Source organism: Rhinichthys klamathensis, unplaced genomic scaffold (assembly GCF_029890125.1).
Source record: "Rhinichthys klamathensis goyatoka isolate OS25496 unplaced genomic scaffold, OSU_Roscu_1.1 h1tg001016l_1, whole genome shotgun sequence".
NCBI classification, from domain to species: Eukaryota; Metazoa; Chordata; class Actinopteri; order Cypriniformes; family Leuciscidae; genus Rhinichthys; species Rhinichthys klamathensis.
In genome coordinates, this window is record NW_026607306.1 from 190,720 (window position 1) to 212,899 (window position 22,180).

Genomic DNA, 22,180 nt, shown 5'->3' on the forward strand with positions numbered 1-22,180 from the left:
GATACTTTTATTCATCAAAGATGCATTCATTGTGATGCTAGTCAACACATCAGAATAAGTCCAATTCTTTAAAGCAATACAAAAGATTATTAAAACAATGATTACAAATTTACTTTAAAGTAAAACGTTTAATTTGACATAATTACAAAGTGACTTAATTTTGTTAAAAATATAGTCATGAAAGTGTCTTTAATGTGGCCTTTAATTCATAAATAAACCTGCAAGTAGTTTTTTTTAATATACACTTCTTGAAAGTTCTGCTTCACTGACATCAACCCTTCACGTGCCTAACATCATCATAACACTGCGTGCTGAGTGTTGAATAATGATGATGATGAAGATGATGATGAAGATGATGATGATGAAGATGACGAGAATAAAGATGATAATGAAGATGATGAGGATGATGATGAAGATGATGATGAAGATGATGATGAAGAAGATAAGGAAGATGATGAGAATGATGATGAGAATGATGATGAGAATGATGATGAAGACTTACCTTTAGCTCCTCGAAGCACGAACCCGAAGCCTTCGTTGTCCTGCTTCTGTAACACCACAGTCTTCTGCTCGGTCACACACTCACTGTGGAGGAAATGATGCGCGTTATTCAAGCCCTTCATCCTCCTCCTCCTCCTCCCCGTCGCGCAGTTCATCGTGGCGGATCATCGGATCTCCTGTGATGAATGACGAGGATCCGACGGCGTCGCCGCACAGTTCCACCGCGCTTTAACCGCTCCGCTCGCTGGCGCCGCTGCTCTTCAGCTGATCTGATCTAACACACACGTCTCTCTTAACTTTGAGAGAACCTCTCCAGAACGTGCGCCTGTCACTCCTCCTATGATCATTCATATTTTATGGTTGTGCATAATTTACTGTCTGAGGATGTTTTGTATTAAAGCGCACGTGACACGTGATATAACATCTTGTGACATAACATAAGAGATCGTTGCATATGAATCTTAGGCCTGGTTTCACAGACAGGGTTTGGATTAGGCCTAAACATGCAGTTCAGTCTCTGTGAGAAACCTAAGCTTCAGGACGTCAAGCCTGTGTTGAGTTATTGAAGAGGAACATAATTTGATGTTGAAATATGGACAGAAACTGAACAGCCAGAACACGTCCTAAAGGTCCTGCATGCTTTCAATCAGGTCCTTACCTGTCAGCGCTGTCATAGGAGCCGACAGTAAAGTGTCTGAACAGCCTCTTCTTATCGTTCCTCTCCATCCCGCTCTCTGGAGAACAAACCACATCGATTATTTATTTTATATTTATCAAAGTAAAACCATGTTTTTTTGACTACCATTTGTATAACCACAAAAATAGTTCATATGGTTTTTGTACTAAGTGTTACTTAGATGATATTTATTCTTAGTGCAAATAGTGGCAGATAATATTTGCAGCTCTGTGTATTTTAGTACATCATAAAACACTAATAATAACATTTTCATTGTATATGATCATATTTATTTAAATCCATAAACGCATGCTTATTTTGCCAACAAGACGTTAGTGTTACTGGTTTTACACACCCAGTCCATCCAGCTCCATCAAAACCGATGTTGTTCACACTATATATAAATAGATTAATTATACAAAAATCTAATTCTATAGGCTATAGTATAAGTCCAAATAGCACCAAAAAATATATATATATTTGCAATAGTGCACACATTTATTGTTACTTAGATTAAATTTATACTTAATATAATAGTAAGTATATTCCTCATTATAATAATTAATGCGCAGAATAAAGGGGCGGGGCCTGGTTGAGTTAGTTAGTAGTGTGTTAAACTGGTGGTTATGGAAAGGGGCGGGACATTTCCCAGACACACTCGAAGCGCTCGACCAATCACAACACACTGCTCCAGCCGACCAATCAGAGCACAGTGTGCTTTTCAGAAGGAGTGGCTTCATAGAGACAGGAAGTAAACAGAGCATTACTGACAGACTGGGAAGAGAGGAGCCGCAACAATGGAGAATATGAGGAGAATAATCAACATTCAAGCAGGAAAACCTGTTCTAGTAGAGCCTGAAACATCATCAAGACTGTGTAAGAGGGGTGTAACAGCACCTCTTTAAACCTACAGAGAGTCATAATCTACACCTATCCATTTAGCAAATGCTTTCAACTTTACGGATGAGGAATAAAACAGCAGAAGCGATTTATCCTGATGGTCCTTCTCAACACACACTTACTGGGTCTCTCTTTGTCAGGCTTGACAGGAATCTCTTCCAAACACCGCGCAGGGAACCAGCCCACCTGACCTCGACAGTTGCCTTCCCAGAATCCTCCTTCACCAACACTGAGAACTGCACACAAGAGAGACGCGAAGTGAGGAGCGAGGCAGCATCCAGACCCCAGCGGTGACCTCTGACCCCGCACTGACCTCTGACCCGCTCGTTCTTGTGGAGGCTGATCTCTCCGCCAGCCTGAGGGAGGTATGAGCGAACCGCCACGAACCGCCGGCCGGGAACGGCGCTGTACATCTTCCTCCTGCCGCTCTGCACACACGCTCGGCCATTGGCACTGCAGGAGCACAGACACACAACTTTACATTTGGTAAAAGCGCATTTCTATGAAAGCAATGTTGTAAGAACATGAACGTGAACAAATGTGAGCCAGCGCTGCATCTTCACTGAAGGTTAAGCCTTGGCAACTAAACATTCAAGCGCAAGAAGAAGCGAGAGGGAACTGTGTGGGAATACTGAAATGAGTTCTGCTTCACGTCTTCTAGCACTTGAACGAACATATTCACATAAAATGATGTCAAAAAATGCATTGGGTTAGGTTGGTCATCTTGAAAGAACTGTTGCATAAATTCACCCTTATAATAATTAAGCAAAGGCTGATTACGTAGTTTCATTTCCTTGGTAAACTAAAACTGAACGTGTTAGTCGTGATTATTTATAGACAGTAGGGCTGTAACAATATAGCGAAATACAAAATTACAATATGTACCGTGGATAGTGACAATATGTATTGTGTATAGTTCAACCAAAATGAAAATTCTTGTGTGAGAAAAAAAAATCAAGTTTACAGAGTTTTAGTGCCAGTACTACATTAAACTACTATAATGTAGAATATAATGTATAATAATGAAATGGGGATCCTGATAAAGCCAAATGTCTGATGTTACCAGTAAAAAGCAGAATACATTATTTGTGAAGTTCACAACGTAATTTCGGGAGGAGTGAACCCATCTAATCTTTCAATAAACTGCTGGAGCATATAAGCATCCGCTCACCTCGCTCTGGCATCAGCTGTTCTGGCGTCCCTCCACCTCCCCAACTCCACCTACATGATATAGTTATCTTGCTACCCTACTCATCATCTAAGCATTAGTAGTCCCACTGGGGGGTTTATCTAAGCTCAAGTTGAGGCTGCTTCCTCGAGCCCCTCCACTGCGGACATCAAGCCACATTCGCTTAACCTTATTAGCTTAAAGATTATATGGGCAAAGGAACTCGTGAATAAACATATCTAGTCAGTGAAAGAGTGCAAGCATATTAATCTAAAATAATTCTGCTTTCAGCTTCAGAATCATGAATATTGTTATTCGGGTTATTGTCCTGTGCATTGGGTTATCAGCACTAAGTTAACCTTTTCCCACATGTCTTGGAGTATCGCAGTAATATGGTATGGTTCAGTATCGTGATATGTAACGCATCGGGACATGAGGGTCTCGCTACACCCCTACACAGCCATACGTATATGATGGGAAGCTTAACGTTTGCGTTTGGTTGAGTCTGGCCTACCACTTGAGTTGAGTGCTGTGTTCGTCCTCCAGGCTGATGGACAGGGAGCGGCTGCTCGGGACGGTCCTGCCGCTGCGACCCGTCACCATCTTCACGCGAGCGCTCGGGTCTCTCAGCATCTTCTGCGGGGACAGACTGAGAGCGGCCCGTTGCTCTGGACTCACGGCTCGCGCCGGCAGACTGTTGTCACTGTTGGAGCGCAGGAGCAGCCGAGACACTGACAGACTCCGGTTCTTCTGCAGGAGCCGCTGTCTGGAGAAGGACGAGGCCTCGGAGAACGGCACTGACACACACACACACACACACACACACAGACACAGGTCAAACAAATCGATAGTGTGGATATTAGGACAAAAGATGCGGTTAAAAATGAACTATGAAGGGGAAGGATGAAGAAACACACTGACGAGAACAGAGCTGATCTAGAGAGTGAAAACTGCTCTTATATCATGTTTCAGATGTAAAGGGTTATTAAACCACTCGCATTTGAAAATACATGATCAAATATGATCAACCTTCCCTCGTAAGATTAAGTACTGTGCGGATCTTAAATAAACAATGTCAAGATATCAGACTTACAACACATTACATGTATGGGAATTATAATCCATTATAACTTACACTAGTGCTCAAAAGTTTGGGGTCGGTAAGATTTTTTAAATGTTTTTGAAAGAGTCTCTTCTGCTCACCAAGGCTGCATTTATTTGATTAAAATACAGTTAAACAGTGAAATATTATTATAATGTCAAACAGCTGTTTTCTATGTGAATATATAGTAAAGTGTAATTTATTCCTGTGATCAAAGCTGAATTTCCAGCATCATTACTCCAGTCTTCAGTGTCACACGATCCTTCAGAAATCACTCTAATATGAGGATCTGATGATCAAGAAACATTTATGATTTTTATCGATGTTATTCATATTTCTGTAGAAACCATCATGCATTTTATTTGTCAGTATGAATAGAAAAATCAAAAGAACTGCATTTATTTAAAATATATATTTTTTATCATTGAAAACATCATTAATTTCTTTAAAAAATAATCTTACTGGTACCAACATTTTGAACGGTAGTACAAGTGGACATAAACCGTGTTATACTCTTAAAAGTTAGGGTATTATAAATGTATTATACTGTAACTTGTTACAATTATTCATGAGACGATTAAATGTGGGTTTTAATGTGTTTTTTTTGTTGCATAATACATTTTACATCTGCATAATGTAGAATAAATACAGGCTTCATAGAAAATGTAACACATTTTGCCATGGTGGAGTTATCGGCCCGACTTCCAAAGCTGAGCCGATGACAGGACCATAGGAATCCTGAGGCCAAAGGTGGAGCCGGAGGGATGAGGGAGGCTGGTGGAGCCGTGAGGACGACACACCCAAGGTGGAGCCGGAGGGACGAGGGAGCCTGGTGGAGCCGTGAGTACGATGGCCCCAGGTGGAGCCGGAGGGACGAGGGAGGCAGGTGGAGCCGTGAGTACGATGGCCCCAGGTGGAGCCAAGGTGGAGCCGGAGGGACGAGGGAGGCAGGTGGAGCCGTGAGGACGACATACCCAAGGTGGAGCCGGAGGGACGAGGGAGCCTGGTGGAGCCGTGAGGACGATGGTCCCAGGTGGAGCCGGAGGGACGAGGGAGCCTAGTTGAGCCATGAGGACGATGGTCCCAGGTGGAGCCAAGGTGGAGCCGGAGGGACGAGGGAGCCTAGTGGAGCCATGAGGACGATGGTCCCAGGTGAAGCCGGAGGGACGAGGGAGCCTGGTGGAGCCATGAGGACGATGGTCCCAGGTGGAGCCAAGGTGGAGCCGGAGGGACGAGGGAGGCTGGTGGAGCCGTGAGAACGACGTACCCAAGGTGGAGCCAAGGTGGAGCTGGAGGGACGAGAAGCCTGGTGGACCCGTGAGGACGATGGTCCCAGGTGGAGCCAAGTCGAAGCCGGAGGGATGAGGAGCCTGGTGGAGCCATGAGGAAGACGGTCCCAAGGTGGAGCCAAGGTGGAGCCGGAGGGACAAGGAAGGCTGGTGGAACCATGAGGATGACATACCCAAGGTGGAGCCAAGGTAACCGGAGGGACAAGGGAGGCTGGTGGAGCCATGAGGACGACGTACCCAAGGTGGAGCCAAGGTGGAGCCGGAGGGATGAGGAGCCGGGTGGAGCCAACTCGTCGATTGGTCGAGCTGGAGTTATGGAAATGGCAGCGGAAGCCAAAGCGAAGTCAGGGGATTCACACTCCAAGGCAGAGCTGATGCCCAGCCGATCCGAGGCGGAGCCGACTTACAGTCTAATTCAGTGGAGCCGAGGGAAAGAAGGGCGGCAGGGAAGGCGGGGCCGGAGGAGCGACTGATAGGGCCGGAGGAGCTGGCAGAAGGAGGCAGGGTGGGTGTGTCTTCAACAATACTGGATTTTTTTGTGCACTGCAGACAGCAGAGGATCGCCTCTCTCCAGGTTCCTGTTCCCATGTCTGGTAAGTCAAGGTGGCTGTACTAGTTCACCCACCAACCAATAAAGAGACTCGATTGTCTCGTCATCAGAGTTGGAGTGCAGCCAGTTGACTAAATTAAAAAACTCTTACGGGCTGCAAAAAACATTTTCTTCTTATTAGGTCCGCTATTCTGTAACGTCTTAATGATGATGATAAAGAAGATTATTGTATTGTATTAAAACAGCGTTAACTCAGACAACAACGAAACAACATGCTACACACAAACAATGAACTGAAGGCAAGGAGGAACTTAAATACACAGTGATAATGAACTACATACAGACAGGTGTGCTCATTAAATGAATGTCCATGACAACTGATTAGTGGCGGGAAACTAAAACAAAGGAAACTGAAATGAAACAAACAAAAAGTCCATGAAAATGAAACTAATGCTAAGCGTGACATGAGTGTGTGATTGCCTGAGATTATTATTGATGGGTTTGGATAGAGAGAGAGTTTCTGAATCTGTTCAGTATCTATTCAATTGAATCCCTGATCACACCAAGTTTAATTTGAATAAAAAACACAAAGGTTTGCAAATGATTATTTTGCGCTACTGAGACCAAATTCAGCAGTAATTCTCATTCTCTGTATAAATCAAACTTGAACCAGTGTCTCAGACTGGCACATCCGAGGCTGTCCTACTTCTATAATTTGGCGGTCTGGAGTAAACCCATTTTCAGGTGCGTGTCCTTAAAACCCTCTTTCTTATGCAAACAGCTGAAGAATCTGTTGCTAATTCAAAAACTTACTTTTAACCCTAGTATCCGAGGCTTAAGCCATTGATATACAGTTACTAAAGAGAGACTTTTACTTTCAAGGTCTTCTTTAATAAATCAATTAAAACCACAAAGACCTTTAATACATATAAATGTTTAAAAATACATTTCCATTAAAATAAAGTTAACGAGTTCGTTTGCCCATAAAATCTTTAAGATATTAGGTTAAACTTATTTGGCTTGCTGTCCGCTGGAGAGGGGCTCGATGAAGCAGCTTCAACTCGAGCTCTGATATACCCCCCAGTGGCTAAATGTAGGACCTGTTAATTAAAGGGCAAGGTACCTAAGATGAAGGTGGAGTTTGGGGAGTTGGAGGGATACTGGAACAGCTGATACTAGGGAGAGGTAAGCGGCTGCTTATATACTCTGTTTGTTGATTGAAAGATTGGATGGGCTCGCTCCTCCCTAACTTACGTTTAGGAACTTCATTTAACGAGTTTGTTTGCCCATAAAATCTTTAAGATATTAGGTTAAACTTATTTGGCTTGCTGTCCGCTGGAGAGGGGCTCGATGAAGCAGCTTCAACTCGAGCTCTGATATACCCCCCAAAAGTGTTGAATAAATATTTGGGACAGCAAGTTAGAATAACGTGATCAAATACAGGATGCCTATAAGCTTAAAGTATGTTACCCCCCAAAAGAGTGGAAATTGAAAGCTGTATGGAGCATGGATGGACACTGCTGCGGCAGTGATATGTTTAAAGGGGCTCCTGGCTGGAACTGCGTCTCCCTACTATGCCCACCATGTGGGGCTATGAGTGGAGCTCCGGCGGGAGCTGTGTTTTAAAGAGTGTGCCTGCGTTCGTTGTGGAGTGAAACGACATGGGCTTGTGGAAATTTGACTGGGGTACATCTCACCGCTGCACTGCTGCGGCAGTGACTTTCAGAAATGACTCCTGCGGGAGTATCTTGGGACTGGAGGTTTGAGTACGAGGTTGGAGAACGCCCTGCCACATCCATGACATGGAGCCCCATGGAGTTAGAGCACATGGGGCTTCCAGATGTCACAAATGGGGAAGAAGGTCCTCGTCCCTAAAGGCGAACGGGCCACCGGTGTCTGAAGGGAAACTCCCTACGCAGCAAGAGGGAGCCTACGGTATACATAGGAAATGCAGAACTACCATCCTTCTGATGCAGGGGGCGAAGATCACATAAAGACATAATGGCCCGTCGCATTCGAGGGACGTACGATCCTTGGTACCTCCAGTCCTGATTTTTTCGGATAGGAGGGCCCACACTGCGATCCGAACGGGAGAGCCTCCATGGTTAAAAACATGAAGGATCACACAGCGATTCGGAAAGGGAGAGCCCCCACGGCGCCCGAACGGAAAGCTCATACTGCGATTCGACCGGGAGAGCTCCCGCTGCGTTTCGAAGGAGAGAGCCCCCCCATATGTATAAATAGGGAGCTCACTCGGCAATCAAAACGGGAGAGCCCACACAGCAAGTCGAACGGGAGAGCCTATGATGCATCTGAACGGGGGAGCCCACACGGCGATTCGGATGGGAGACCCCACTCCAGGAGTGGTAGGTCACGCACATCCGAAAAGGGAGAGCTCTCACTGCATCCAGATGGGAACACGCCCTGCGGGGCTAGGTAAGCGGGGAGATGCGAATAGTAGGGAGAGGCGGTCCAGACTCAGAAGGATGCTAGTGCTTGTTGTGCTTGTCTAATGTTATGTAGATCTGAACGAACGTATGTTTCGAAGGCGTGGGATGACCATCGGCCTAGCATTTTGATTTGGTGATCGGAAAGGCCCCTTTGTGCTGCTGTGGTGGCTGCACCTATTCGGAAGGAATGTGAAGAAAACTGTTTGGTTGGGATGCCGGAGCTGTTGAGGATGGATTTGAGGTTCCTTTGAAACCAATGTCTGGAGGCCGGGAGGTTATCATCATCGATGAAGAGAGGATCGAGAGAAGAGGTGATTTGGGATTTCCTCTGGTGGAGAAAAAAGTTTAAGGACTGGTATGGTTGGATAGGGGTTGGCAAATTGAAGATGAAAATCGAATGACCATGTTTCAATTGATCGGTTTTGCTTTGTTTGATGTTGAAACGTATGGTGTCGGAGTTTATTATTTGGAGGTCGGAGAACGTGGGATGGATGGATGGGTTGAAGTTTGAGTTGATGGTAAATTCTGAGACTCTGAGGAAACGAAAGAAAGCCAAATTGAACATGGCATCTAGGGTTCTTGCTTTGATGGGAGAAAAAAGACCTGAGCAGAGAGTGGTTAGGCAGATGCTGAGAATGTCGATGGTTAAAGGTTGTCTAGAGTCTGGACAAGGGGGATTGGTTTTTTGTAAACCTTTGATGAGGAGAGAAATCTGGGGATTTGAAATGTTGGGGCACTGTTGGCCATGGAGTAGCTTAAAAAAGAAATGAATTCCGCTGAGGTAGACTTTGATTGATCCTGGTTTAATTGAGGTGGTGTGATGGAGGTATGTGACGAAGGAGGATATTGAGAGGAGGGAAAACTCTGGAAAGACCATGTTGTGAGCTCTGTGGAATTTTTTGAAAGAACCCCAAGCTGTCCAGTATGTTTGAAGCGTTCTGGGAGAAACAGCTTGTAGGATGGTATTCATGGATAGGGTATGGAGATGACTGAGGGGATGGTCTAGAGGAATATGAGTTCTGAATAAGGTGGAACTGGAGTTGGATTGGAGTCTGCTTCCGGAGCCAATGTTCTGAATTTCTGGAAAAGAAAACGGGATAAAGCATCAGCTATTTCATTTTTGTGACCTGGAATATGTTCAGCTTTGATGATGAATTGATGACAGGCAGAGATCCAAATGAGGCGCCTTAGAAAGGGCATGATTTTTGGAGCATTGAAACGTTTTTTGTTGATACAGTAAACGGTGGCGGAATTATCACAGTGGAACAGGATGTTTTTTGTTGACCATTCGGATCCCCATAGATAGGCTGCAACTACTATGGGATATAGCTCGAACAGGGCGGTCGAATCAGCGGTTTGAGGTGTATTGGTTAGCTCAGGAGGCCAGGTTGAGGCAAACCAACGTCCTCTGTAGAAACCTCCAAAACCTTTGGAGGGGGCAGCGTCAGTGAACAGGGTGATGTCGCAAGGTCGGGACACGAAGTCGGTGTAGAAGAAGGTAATCCCGTTCCATTGTTTGAGGAATGAGATCCATAATTTCAGGTCTGCCCTACATGGTTGGCTTAGTGAAATTATGTCTTCCAAACTAGATGCTGAGGTAGCGAGAGTTAGCAGATGGGAAATGAAAGGCCGGCCTTGGGGAATTATGCGCATTGCGTAGTTTAGGTGGCCTAGGAGAGAAAGCAGATCGCGCTTGCTGCAATGGTTAGCTTCCAGCAAATTTGATGCGATTGTGATTATGCGATCTATTTTTTCTTTGGGGAGAGAAGCTTGGAATTTGACAGAGTCTAGGAGGATTCCAAGAAATTCCAATGACGTAGAAGGGCCTTCGGTTTTTTCGAGAGAGAGGGGAACTCCTAGTTTGGAAAACACTGTTTGGATGACGGTTAAGTGTTTTGCTGGAGGGAAATTACTTGGTGAGATGACGAGGAAGTCGTCGAGGAGATGGATGAGGTACGGGATTGCGTGATTGTTTTGTAGAATCCAGCAGAGTGCTTCTGAAAGCATGTCAAAAATTTTGGGACTGCTTTTACAGCCGAAAGTTAGCCGCACTGCGAAGTAGTATTTTTCGTGCCAACGAATGCCGAAAAGGTGCCAGAAATCTGGATGAATTGGCATGACTTTAAAGGCCGATGTAATGTCGACCTTTGCTAGCCAGGCTCCGGAACCGGCGTTTTTTATGAGAGATATTGCTTGGTCTATGTCGTGGTAGTGCAGTGAAAATTCGTCTAGAGGAATTAGGCTGTTGATACTGGGTTGGGAATTTCCATGGGGAGCCGAGAGATCGATGATGATTCGTTTTTTGCCTGAAATTTTTCTTGTGGCTACTCCGATAGGACTTATACGGAATAATTTGAAAGGTGGAGAATCAAAAGGGCCGATCATGAATCCTGAATCTAGTTCTTTTTTGATTAGGGTTTCCACTATATCGGGTTCGGCTGTCGCGGATTGAAGGTTGTTGCAAATCAGGCTGGAATCAGGTATGCTTACCAAGCCGGGGTCAAAACCTTCTTTCAGGCCTGTAAGAAGAAATTGGGTGAAGTTTTTGTCTGGATGGTTGTGTAGTTCTCTAGCTAGTGATGAAATGATGATTGGACTAGACAGGTACTTTTGAAATTTTTTATTGAGGTTAGCAGAGGAGCGGCGCACGGGGCAAATGGAACGGGCGTGAGCTCCGCCGCAGAAATTGCAGACATGAAGGAAGCGGCATCGTTGTCTGTTGCAACCTGAGGAATTGAAGCTGTTGCATACTTGTCTACCTGAAACTGAGGTGAATATCTGACTGCGGTCGTTCCTTGGTTGAGGGACGTAGGCGGTGGATTTTTCTTGGAAAGGGGCTGGATGGGTTGGATGATCTGGGTTGGTTTGGGGACATTCTGAAGTAGAATGAATAATGGACCTGCAGATGGCGCAAGAAAGGCTCCGAACGCCTAAGAAGACTCTGTTGTAAAGTTCGAGGTCCAGAGCTCCCCAATAAGGACACTGGTTCCAGTGGGTGACACGGGCGGCACATTTAGCTGAAAAAAGCTTATGATAGGTATAAAAATGACTACCTCCGAAAGAGAGACTGAGCTCTGCTATAATGGAGAGGTAGTCGTTTAATTCCTTGCGTCTGGCTGGAAATGAAGTGCAAATTACTTCAGTATATCTAGCAAAAGCGATGCAGAATTCTGCGAGTGTGAGAACTCGTTTTAAAGGTTGTACAGAATTTTTAAGATTGATGGTTAATGGGCCGCAATCAAACGAGCGGTGGGATTCATTGAGGGGGACGGAAGTCAGTAGAGAAGGAAGATCGATATCTGCACCTGATAGAATTAAGGACCGGAGATGGGCTGAAACTGGAGGTGGTTCCATGGCCACTGCATTAGGAGGAGCTGGAAGATGGACTGCTGTGGAGAGTGAATGGGCTGGCAAGCGGATTGTACCTGGAGAGTAGGTGTGAGTGTTGGGAAAAGTAGATAAATGATGATCGGAGGGTCCCATTACTGGCTGGTGTCCAAAATGGCTGGCATGGGCTGAAGTTGGAGGAATGGGAAGGTTTGTGGGAAAGGAGAAGAAGTCCTTTGCGGAGGCAGCCTCACGCTCGGATGTGAACTGGGAAGGATATTAGGATATGATTGGAAGATAGAGGTGGGAGGAAAGGAATGGGGTGAATTGGAATGGAAGGAAAGAGGAGGGGGTGGAGGGGGGATAGCTAGCGAAGGCAACCTCACGCTAGGATCCGCTCTTTGGGTAGGTTGGTTTGGGGATGATAGAAATGTAACCGTGTGCGAAGGTGGCCTGGCACAAGGGTTATGAAGAGGATTAGAAAAAGCTGGAGAAGCAGATGGGAGTGCTGAGAAAAGTGATTGAAAGTTTGGTTCTTGCCTGGGGAGTGGGGCTGACTGGATGAAGTTTGTTGGAGCTGGAGAAGAAGCGGAACTATTTTTTGCGGCCGCTGTTTTTGGCCGGGTGGAAATACCGGCGGACGAGGAAGTGCGAGCCGCGGCGCTGCCGGTAGCCTTTGGATCGGTGCGTTGAGATTGTGTGGGATCAGGATGCCCGGTGCTGGAACTGAAGGAACTGATGAAGAGATCGTAAAGTTGCACTTTAGACGATCTGCGGGAGAAATGGATTCCAGAACTGGAAAGGACTTGACGTAGGCTGTTGACTGAACATTTCGAAATGGGTGGAATCGGTGTATTAGCGGCTGTTGCCTGGAGAGATGAAATCTGAGAAGACGGACGAGGCACAGTTAAAACTGGCGGTCTTGAAGGTGGAGGAGAGCGTTGTCTTTTGGAGCGTGGTTTGTATGAGCGCTGGATTTCTCGGCCAGAACGCTCGTGGAGATGATCCGTGATTTCCGATCTTACACGGGGTGAGGCTGTCGGAGTCTCGGGAAGGCTCGACAGTTCGTCGTCTGACGGGAAGAGCTGTATTTCCGGGATGTCGGACATTATTCCATGAAGCAACAATGATACTGGAACAGCTGATACTAGGGAGAGGTAAGCGGCTGCTTATATACTCTGTTTGTTGATTGAAAGATTGGATGGGCTCGCTCCTCCCTAACTTACGTTTAGGAACTTCATAAAAAACAACCTGAATCTTCCACAAATCAAAAATAAACATCCCTAATCATCAGGTTCACATTAAAAATAACACATGAATTACATCATTAAGTAGGCTGTAATTGGCACATTCATATCAATAATCTCTTCTTTATAAAGCTTTTAACAATGTCTTCTACATTTACATCAATCAGCAGATGCTTTTATCAAAAGCGACTTACAACTGAGCAACACAAGAGTTTCATCTTTATTTCGGCTTGTCCTGTGGACTGTGCCGCACTGTAGACAATATTGAACCATATTTGGATTTATTTATTTTATAATAATTGGGATGAAAAATAAACAATGCTTGATTAAAACTACCTAAACTTCTCTCAAACCTAAACATTGAATGAAAGGCTGAGAGTCAATAAAAAACATGAAAACCAAAAAAAAACCAACCATCTTCTGTAAAACTACATGGATTGTGTCTGTTTGTGGCTAAAATCCCATGTACAATCTTCCTTTCAATGGGCTTTTCGTAGCTTTCCGGGGAAGTCTCTTACATCCTTAAGATGTTGATAATTGATAACGTTTTTATCCACACTTTATGAAGTGTTTGTTCGCTTAAATTATTAAAAATAAATAAATAATAATAATCAGTTCAGGTATATCCATGGAAATCAGTTAGTCCTGAACTGGAAGATAAAGGACACACTGTAAAATTGAATTAGTTAGACTTATGCAAACCGATTGCCTTAAAAAAACAAATAAAATGAAATAAGAATAGTATGTTGTACTGACAAGAGCTTAGTTAGTATAGTTCACTCAAAAAAGAGATCTAGTAACTTAAAAAGAGCAGAGTACTTGAGAGTTACAAGTGCTCAACCAAAGAGAACACCGATCACCATAATGGTGAGTTCAAATAAAATCATTGTAGGAAAATCAACTTGAAGTCAGCTCATGTGATGTTCTCTATAATTGTTCAGTTGTATATAACTGCAGAAGTGGAGGAAATTAGTGAAAATTCTGCCCAGCCTCAAAACTTGACAAAATGGTACTCAAACCAATCAATTAATCTTACCTTTGGTTTTCTGAGTAAAAACGCCATAGTATGTGAATAGTACAGACTAGTACTAGATTTTTACAATTAAGTTAAGACGAAGCAAAGTTAGCTAAAAAGTGTTAGTTAGAATCGCTGTTTACAGTGCAGCAGCTTTCACCCATTACTGTGCTGACCGGAATAACTCCATAGATATCTTTTGCATATCTATTACTATTATATTTCTTGGAGGATCCAAACCCATCTATTTATCCCAAAGGTTTAGGGTTGTAGCATTAAAAGACTATATGGATTCACGGTGTATGTACAGTAGTAGGCTACATGTTGTTCTGGAAAATTCCCACATTTAATGCTGATAAGTTTGATGTGTGTTTAAGGTTAGGATTATAATGGTTAGAGACCATGGCTGGGTTACGGTTACTAGTATTAACAGTGTAAAATGTTAAATGCAATGATAATGCACCAACATGCATACACATAAGTAAAGTGTCAAGGACATAGTAGTTAAGGCCACCCAATATAAAGTGAGACCAGATCATTGGCCATCAGGAATCCTCTATATGACAGCTGAATCACTTCCATTCAGAAGGCTTTTCATGCGCATTCTCTCCTAAATCCTGCCCGTTCTTCATTTTATAGTCCCTTTTTTTCTGAGATGAACTCTGGGGTATTTTCTTCCCTATTTTCTGGGAGTTCACCTAAAGTGCTTCATTTTGGAAAAACCCCAACGCACCAGAGTTGATCTGATGAAGATGATCAGAGCATCCTTCAACTCTCAAACATATTACTGTTTGATTTATAACGACCCTAAACAGAACCAACGTCCTTCTCTAGACACATACACACATTGGGTCTCATTCATGAAACACGAGCAGAACGAATTTTTGTGTAAATCGTGTGTAAAGTTAGCCTGGTTAAAACCAGAGCATTCTCAGTTGTAACTGAGTTATGGTCTGGCAAAGCGTCATAGACAAATCATTTCCAGAGGGGCGTCACCAACGGAGTCGCGGATAGACCTAAACCCAATCGATGAAGGAGATGACGTATGCAGAGCGGCGGAGACACATCTCCGAGTGTTGTTCTTTGCTCGGTTTTTAACTAAAAGGAAACGCTCAAATGGCTTAAAACAGACGCGATAGCTGATTGGAACGAGTGATGTTTGACAGCGGCATCCATCTCTGTAATGTAGGCTACAAAATCTGCTTCAAAATCCCAGCGCTGTCCTCATCGTGTAAAGCCCGCCCCAACGCTTCTGATTGGTGCCGCGATCTCGACGGATTGGAAATGGGCTTGAATGAGCTCTTAGCCAGACTAACTTTCAGAGCAAATCTAAACTTGCCGGAAGTTGTCTGGGTTTTCCCAGGCTAGTGTAAAGTGGTTCTGTCGTAAATTTTCGGATTCATTAAAATGTTCGTATTTTCCTAATGTTAGTTGGTACGAAAGAAATCTACACCTGCTCCCAGCCACGTGTAAATAGTGAGTTTAACACCCGAACGTTTTGCTCATTAATAACTAAGGCTGCATTTTAATTCACCTTAATCGGGTACATATTTACACAGCATTTTGAAAAAAATTTTTTTATATATAGTAATTACATACTGTTTTTCTTTTTACCTCTGGGACTGTTTGATTAACAGATGAAACTCCAGTAACTGCATCTGTAATGCTGCCAAGCTGCCTTTTCTTTAGGACCCGATACGCCACTATGTAGCCTACGCTTGAAAATAAAATGTGGTGTTTTGAACGAACTTCTGATAATAAAACTTTGATTTCTGCATCTGAGAAATGTTTCTTTTTCATTCGCTTTTGAGAAAACATGTTGAAACCCTTCGTTTGGTGTCATAATATGATGCCCATATATAGTTGTCAGTCGGATTTAATGGGCGGGATTTATGGTAATTGAGAATGAGGGTGCACGCGCGTCCCATTTACGACTGATTGAAATTCATTAACACACACACACATTTCACTCTCTCATCTGACGTTTATGAAGTATTTGTGAATCAGGAGATGAGTTTTCGGGAAGGTCTCTTTACGCGCAAATCACTCTCATATTTACTCGTATATTTACGAATGTTTCATGAATGAGACCCATTGCACGTGACATTAAGAGCTGATTCTTTCTGAAAGCATAATTTGACTCTTCTTCTAGTATGTTATAGCCTAAAAGATGCCAATAGCGAACAGGGAACCAGAGAAAGGACACGTGGATTCAACTGACCATAAAGCTCAATCAGACCGACAGCTGCGAACACAAGCTTCTGCGCTTCAATCCTTTCTCACGGAGAAACAGACAGCAGGATTTTGAGGGAAATCTGTGCGTTACGCAATGGCTGGAGCAATCAGTGTTTTCTCAAGAACACGGGATCAGAACTGGAATCAATGCAAATCTGGTGAAAATCCTCTGGCCAAGCTTACAGTGACTGAAGGGATGCCTGAACTACAGTGAAAAGAGTAAAACATCTTATATTATATAAGAGAGGAGACAAGTGTTTCCACAGACGACATCTCAAACAGAAGACCGGCGTCTCAATGGGAGGAAACAGCAATACTGTACTTCCCCAGGCAATACCCTTGTTAACTTTTGAAAATGGTTTAGTTGGAAACAGTCACAGAGAAATGATCATTGTCTTGTTTTGAATGTGTCCTGGGAGAAGAACAATAGTAAAAAGTGTAGGTATGTTGTTAGAAAGCTGGAGTGATTTCACCCGCTCGTCCAGAGAAGCTACAGGAGCGTCACGTGTGTTTTCATGTCTCGCGTTACATAAACTCTCTGGAAGTGTTCGGATCAGACATCATCACTGGCTATAGCAAACAGTGAAGCATGCAGGATATGTTTCATACTCGGACATTATAATCACCAACCAAAATTACAGAAGCTACCACTTGTGCAAGACATAATTTCAATTATTTTTTAAATAAATCATATAAAATCACATAAATTATTTTCAAACTGACCAAAGTATTTAAAGGGATTATGAAGGTTATACTAAAAACCTACATTTTAACATTAGACATTAAATATTGATGCTAAATCCACTATTGTTTTAATATAGAATTGTTCTAGTATTTAATGCAATAATGCAATTACATCAGAAGTAACTGTAATTATATTATAGAAAAAGAGTAATCCATTACTTGACCTTTTCAAAGGGAAAGACTGCAAATATTATTTAAATGACCTGAGCTAAAATGCATGAACTAACAATGAACAGTTGTATTTAATAAATACTGTAACAAATGCATTGCACATTGTTAATAGTTAATGCATTAACTAATGGATCCTTACTGTAAAGTGTTACCACAAACTTGTTATGGCTCTATTGCAATATTTCTTCAATCTGCATGTCCTTTGATGTTTGCCCTGTCAAAGATGGCTGTTTACGGTCGCTCAACTAATCTCTGAGCAAACGGTGCACACAGAGTCAGCCTTTATTACACTACTAAATCCTCTTTCTGCCAAAAAACTAAAAAAAAGATGATTTTCAGCAAAACCAGTTCTCTGGCTGTCAGTCATTAGTGTTTCCCTTTGCTTTAGTGCATGTTGGAGTGGAAACTACAGAAAGCAACTGATTAAAATGGATCTTACTGTAAATTTGTCATCGCCGCAAACTGCAGATCATTCTCTTACAGCAAAAGGAAGATTTCCGGATAAGACACAAACACCTGGAGCAAAGCATGGCGAACACACACACACACCTCTCTCCGCGGTGCAGCATGCAGAACCCATGGCCAAACGCGTCCCAGTCTCTACAGAGTCCCATCACAGGGCGCGCGAGGAGCCGGCGGGTCCATGCGGGGCGAACGCGGGCCGTGAAGCTGAAGATGATGAAGAGGACGGAGATGAAGAGCTCATAATCCCTCAGCTGATGCTGAATCTGGTGCCACTTGCGGCTTTTTTCATTTAGTCTGCAGGACAGCTGTGTGCCGCTCCGGGAAACAATCACGGATTATGCCTCCTCAGATATTTATTTCTGTTCCTTTTGATTGATTTATTTATGTGAACGGCTCCGGCATAATCCAGCTCTCACTGAACATTGTGTTTTTGTTGCTTGGACTTAAAAACACAATACTCTTTAAGTCAAGTCAACATATAGGGCAGTATTGCCTGTTTTTTTTGTTCTCCTTTGGAAAAGACCAGCCCTCTTTGTAGAGTCCATATTTACAGATATTACAAATATAAAACACTGACACTTTACAGTAAGGTCCCATTAGTTAACATTAATACATTAACTAACAATAACAATACATGTGATACAGTGTGTATTACTCTAAACACAGCTGTTAGTTCATGTCAGCTCAGGTCCATTTAATGTTAACAGATTGACTCTTGTATTAGTATTAGTAAATGCTGAAATTAACATTAACTAAGATTAATAAAAGCTTTAGACATATTGTTCATTGTTAGTTCATGTTAACTAATAAACGAATGCCAACAAATGGAACCTTATTGTAAAGTGTGACCTAAAAACAATAGTGGGCAGATACAGAGTGAAAACACAATAACATACACTCTTAAAAATTAAGGTTTTCGGAGCGATACCATAAAAGAAACATTTATTCTTAGTATGTTGAGCATTTTAATAATCTAAAGGGACTTTAGTGGTTCTGTGGATGTGCAAGATTCTTCATGGAGCCATCGATTCCAATAAAGAACCTCGTACTGAATCATATTTCATGAAGAAATGCACACTTTGGACATAAAGTATATATAGGCCACTGAACATCTCATGTTTGTGTTCAACATCATCCACTTAGAAAACAACAGAGCAATTGCAGAGGAAAATATCTCAGTGCAGCTTTGGCTGGTCATCAGTCTTAATCCTGTGGTTCTTGGGATTAGTCCAGTCGCTTCTTTTACATTAAGACATGCCCTGTTCGCTACAGCACGTATATCTACAGCACATACACTCACCTAAAGGATTATTAGGAACTAGGGCTGTCACGATGTTAGATTTTTCACACCACGGTTATTGTGGCCAAAATAATTCACGATATCGATATATTGCGATATCTATAGAAACCTTGGGGGGAAAAATGTAAAATCAGTCAAATTAATTTTTACTTTATTTAATTTTTCTTTTTTTTTGCATTTTTACTTCTTGCGTTCTTATCTTTGAATGCGCATTTTTGTGAAGTAAGACAAGCATGTGAAGTATATCTGGTTTCAAACTGGAGCGAAACACTGTCTGAATGTTTCCTGAAGAACTGAAAAGCTCTTAAACCTATTGTTGCGCCGGTGCAAGTCATGCAGATTTGAACAAAACAAATCAAGTGCAAATACAAAAATACAAAAATAAGACGAGTAAAGAAAACGGGGTACTTAATAATCACCCTTTATTTAAACATATGAAAACAATAACCCGCTGTTAACAGGTTAATGTCACATTTCCCATTCCATGACTAGTAAAATAATCGCAATTTACTCTCTGTAAAATAGCGTAATCCGCAGGGTGATGGACACGGAGATGGGTAAAAAGGTTGGTGGCTACACATTCTGCAGATTGGGCTTAAGGGGGTCGCACACCGGACGAGAAGACGTGCACTTTCTCAGTTGATGGCCAGCAATATTGTTATGTTTAAGGACATTATGAAATTAAGATCATGTCTGTACTATGTTATGATTGTACTGTACAATTAAATACAATCGTTGCTAAGTCTGCAGTCTGAACACTTTACCTCAGTCAGAGCGCATCCGTTAACTGAATGATTTGAGAATCTCACCTGAAAATCCGAGCCATTGCTGGGCGTCGCGGACAGACGCCGAATGGTGCCGGTGGTGTGTGTAAACTCCTAGAAAATAATGTGTTCGATTTTTAAAGAATTCTCTGCGCTTCTCGTCCGGTGTGCGACCCCCTTTAAAGTGCTGTTTTCTTTGAAGCCGAAGAACTCCCATACCAGAGTGGCTGCGCGGGCTCATTAGATAGATGTCAGCGGGTGGAATACTGCCACCTCAACTGGCGCTGGAGTATACGTGTCATGTTATCATAAAAGTCCTACTCATTATAAACATCGTGGTTATCGCCAATACCGGTATATTGCCACACTCTAAATTAACACGATGTCGATATTTCAAGCTTTGAATATCACGATTATCGTCAATTCCGGTATATTGCGACACCCCTATTAGGAACACCATACTAATACTGTGTTTGACCCCCTTTCGCCTTCAGAACTGCCTTAATTCTACGTGGCATTGATTCAACAAGGTGCTGAAAGCATTCTTTAGAAATGTTGGCCCATATTGATAGGATAGCATCTTGCAGTTGATGGAGATTTGTGGGATGCACATCCAGGGCACGAAGCTCCCGTTCCACCACATCCCTAATATGCTCTATTGGGTTGAGATCTGGTGACTGTGGGGGCCATTTTAGTACAGTGAACTCATTGTCATGTTCAAGAAACCAATTTGAAATGATTCGAGCTTTGTGACATGGTGCATTATCCTGCTGGAAGTAGCCATCAGAGGATGGGTACATGGTGGCCATAAAGGGATGGACATGGTCAGAAACAATGCTCAGGTAGGCCGTGGCATTTAAACGATGCCCAATTGGCACTAAGGGGCCTAAGTGTGCCAAGAAAACATCCCCCACACCATTACACCACCACCACCAGCCTGCACAGTGGTAACAAGGCATGATGGATCCATGTTCTCATTCTGTTTACACCAAATTCTGACTCTACCGTCTGAATGTCTCAACAGAAATCGAGACTCATCAGACCAGGCAACATTTTTCCAGTCTTCAACTGTCCAAATTTGGTGAGCTCTTGCAAATTGTAGCCTCTTTTTCCTATTTGTAGTGGAGATGAGTGGTACCCGGTGGGGTCTTCTGCTGTTGTAGCCCATCCGCCTCAAGGTTGTGCGTGTTGTGGCTTCACAAATGCTTTGCTGGATACCTCGGTTGTAACGAGTGGTTATTTCAGTCAAAGTTGCTCTTCTATCAGCTTGAATCAGTCGGCCCATTCTCCTCTGACCTCTAGCATCAACAAGGCATTTTCGCCCACAGGACTGCCGCATACTGGATGTTTTTCCCTTTTCACACCATTCTTTGTAAACCCTAGAAATGGTTGTGCGTGAAAATCCCAGTAACTGAGCAGATTGTGAAATACTCAGACCGGCCCGTCTGGCACCAACAACCATGCCACGCTCAAAATGGCTTAAATCACCTTTCTTTCCCATTCTGACATTCAGTTTGGAGTTCAGGAGATTGTCTTGACCAGGACCACACCCCTAAATGCATTGAAGCAACTGCCATGTGATTGGTTGATTAGATAATTGCATTAATGAGAAATTGAACAGGTGTTCCTAATAATCCTTTAGGTGAGTGTATATCATATAAACGTCTACAGAGCGTTTGATACGGCCTGTTACAGTCAGGACGATGCCATCGCTGCACTTACCCACATCACTTTCTCTGTGGTTCTTAATGAGCTCTGCCAGCTCGAAATTCCCAGAGATGATTGCCACCTGCAACACAAGCAAGGAGAAGCTGCTGTGATTCAGTTCATGTGATTTCATAAAGTTAAAGCATCTGAAATCCCAGCCGAATCTGCCCTGAAGTCACGCATGCTTGAGGCAATGTTCACATGTGAGTCCAAACTGCAGAAAATGCTGTTCTTCCTCAGTGTTTCTGTCTCGTTTTCCAGCACAAATATCTAAACATTCTTAAATCAAGATACATTTACTGGAGAAGCATCATGACTGAAGATATTAAAAATTAAGTGAGTTTGTGCTTAAAATAAGAACAAATATCTGCCAACGGGGTCAGAAAATAATCTTGTTTTCCTTTTGAATGCAGTTTATTTTCTGTCTCCACTGGCACAAGTTTGTTCTTGTTTTAGGCACAAACTCACTTCATTTAGATGATTCTTTCTTTGGAAAACAAGACTTATTATCTTAAATCTTTTTGCTTCTCGAGTAAATGCATTATTTTATTTTTAATAGAAAACAAGAC

General features: G+C 42.9%; 1 protein-coding gene across 1 annotated transcript in view; it reads right to left on the bottom strand.

Moving 5' to 3' along the window:
• shank2a (SH3 and multiple ankyrin repeat domains 2a) overlaps nucleotides 1–22,180 on the bottom strand; it is a 66,266-nt gene that overhangs the window by 23,715 nt on the left and 20,371 nt on the right. The window contains exons 10-15 of the mRNA XM_056244600.1: nucleotides 21,627–21,693; nucleotides 3,760–4,042; nucleotides 2,391–2,530; nucleotides 2,200–2,313; nucleotides 1,160–1,235; nucleotides 503–585 (exon numbers count right to left, since the gene is read on the bottom strand). Of these exons, the coding sequence (XP_056100575.1) occupies nucleotides 503–585; nucleotides 1,160–1,235; nucleotides 2,200–2,313; nucleotides 2,391–2,530; nucleotides 3,760–4,042; nucleotides 21,627–21,693 (763 nt within the window). The remainder of the gene's footprint in view (nucleotides 1–502; nucleotides 586–1,159; nucleotides 1,236–2,199; nucleotides 2,314–2,390; nucleotides 2,531–3,759; nucleotides 4,043–21,626; nucleotides 21,694–22,180) is intronic.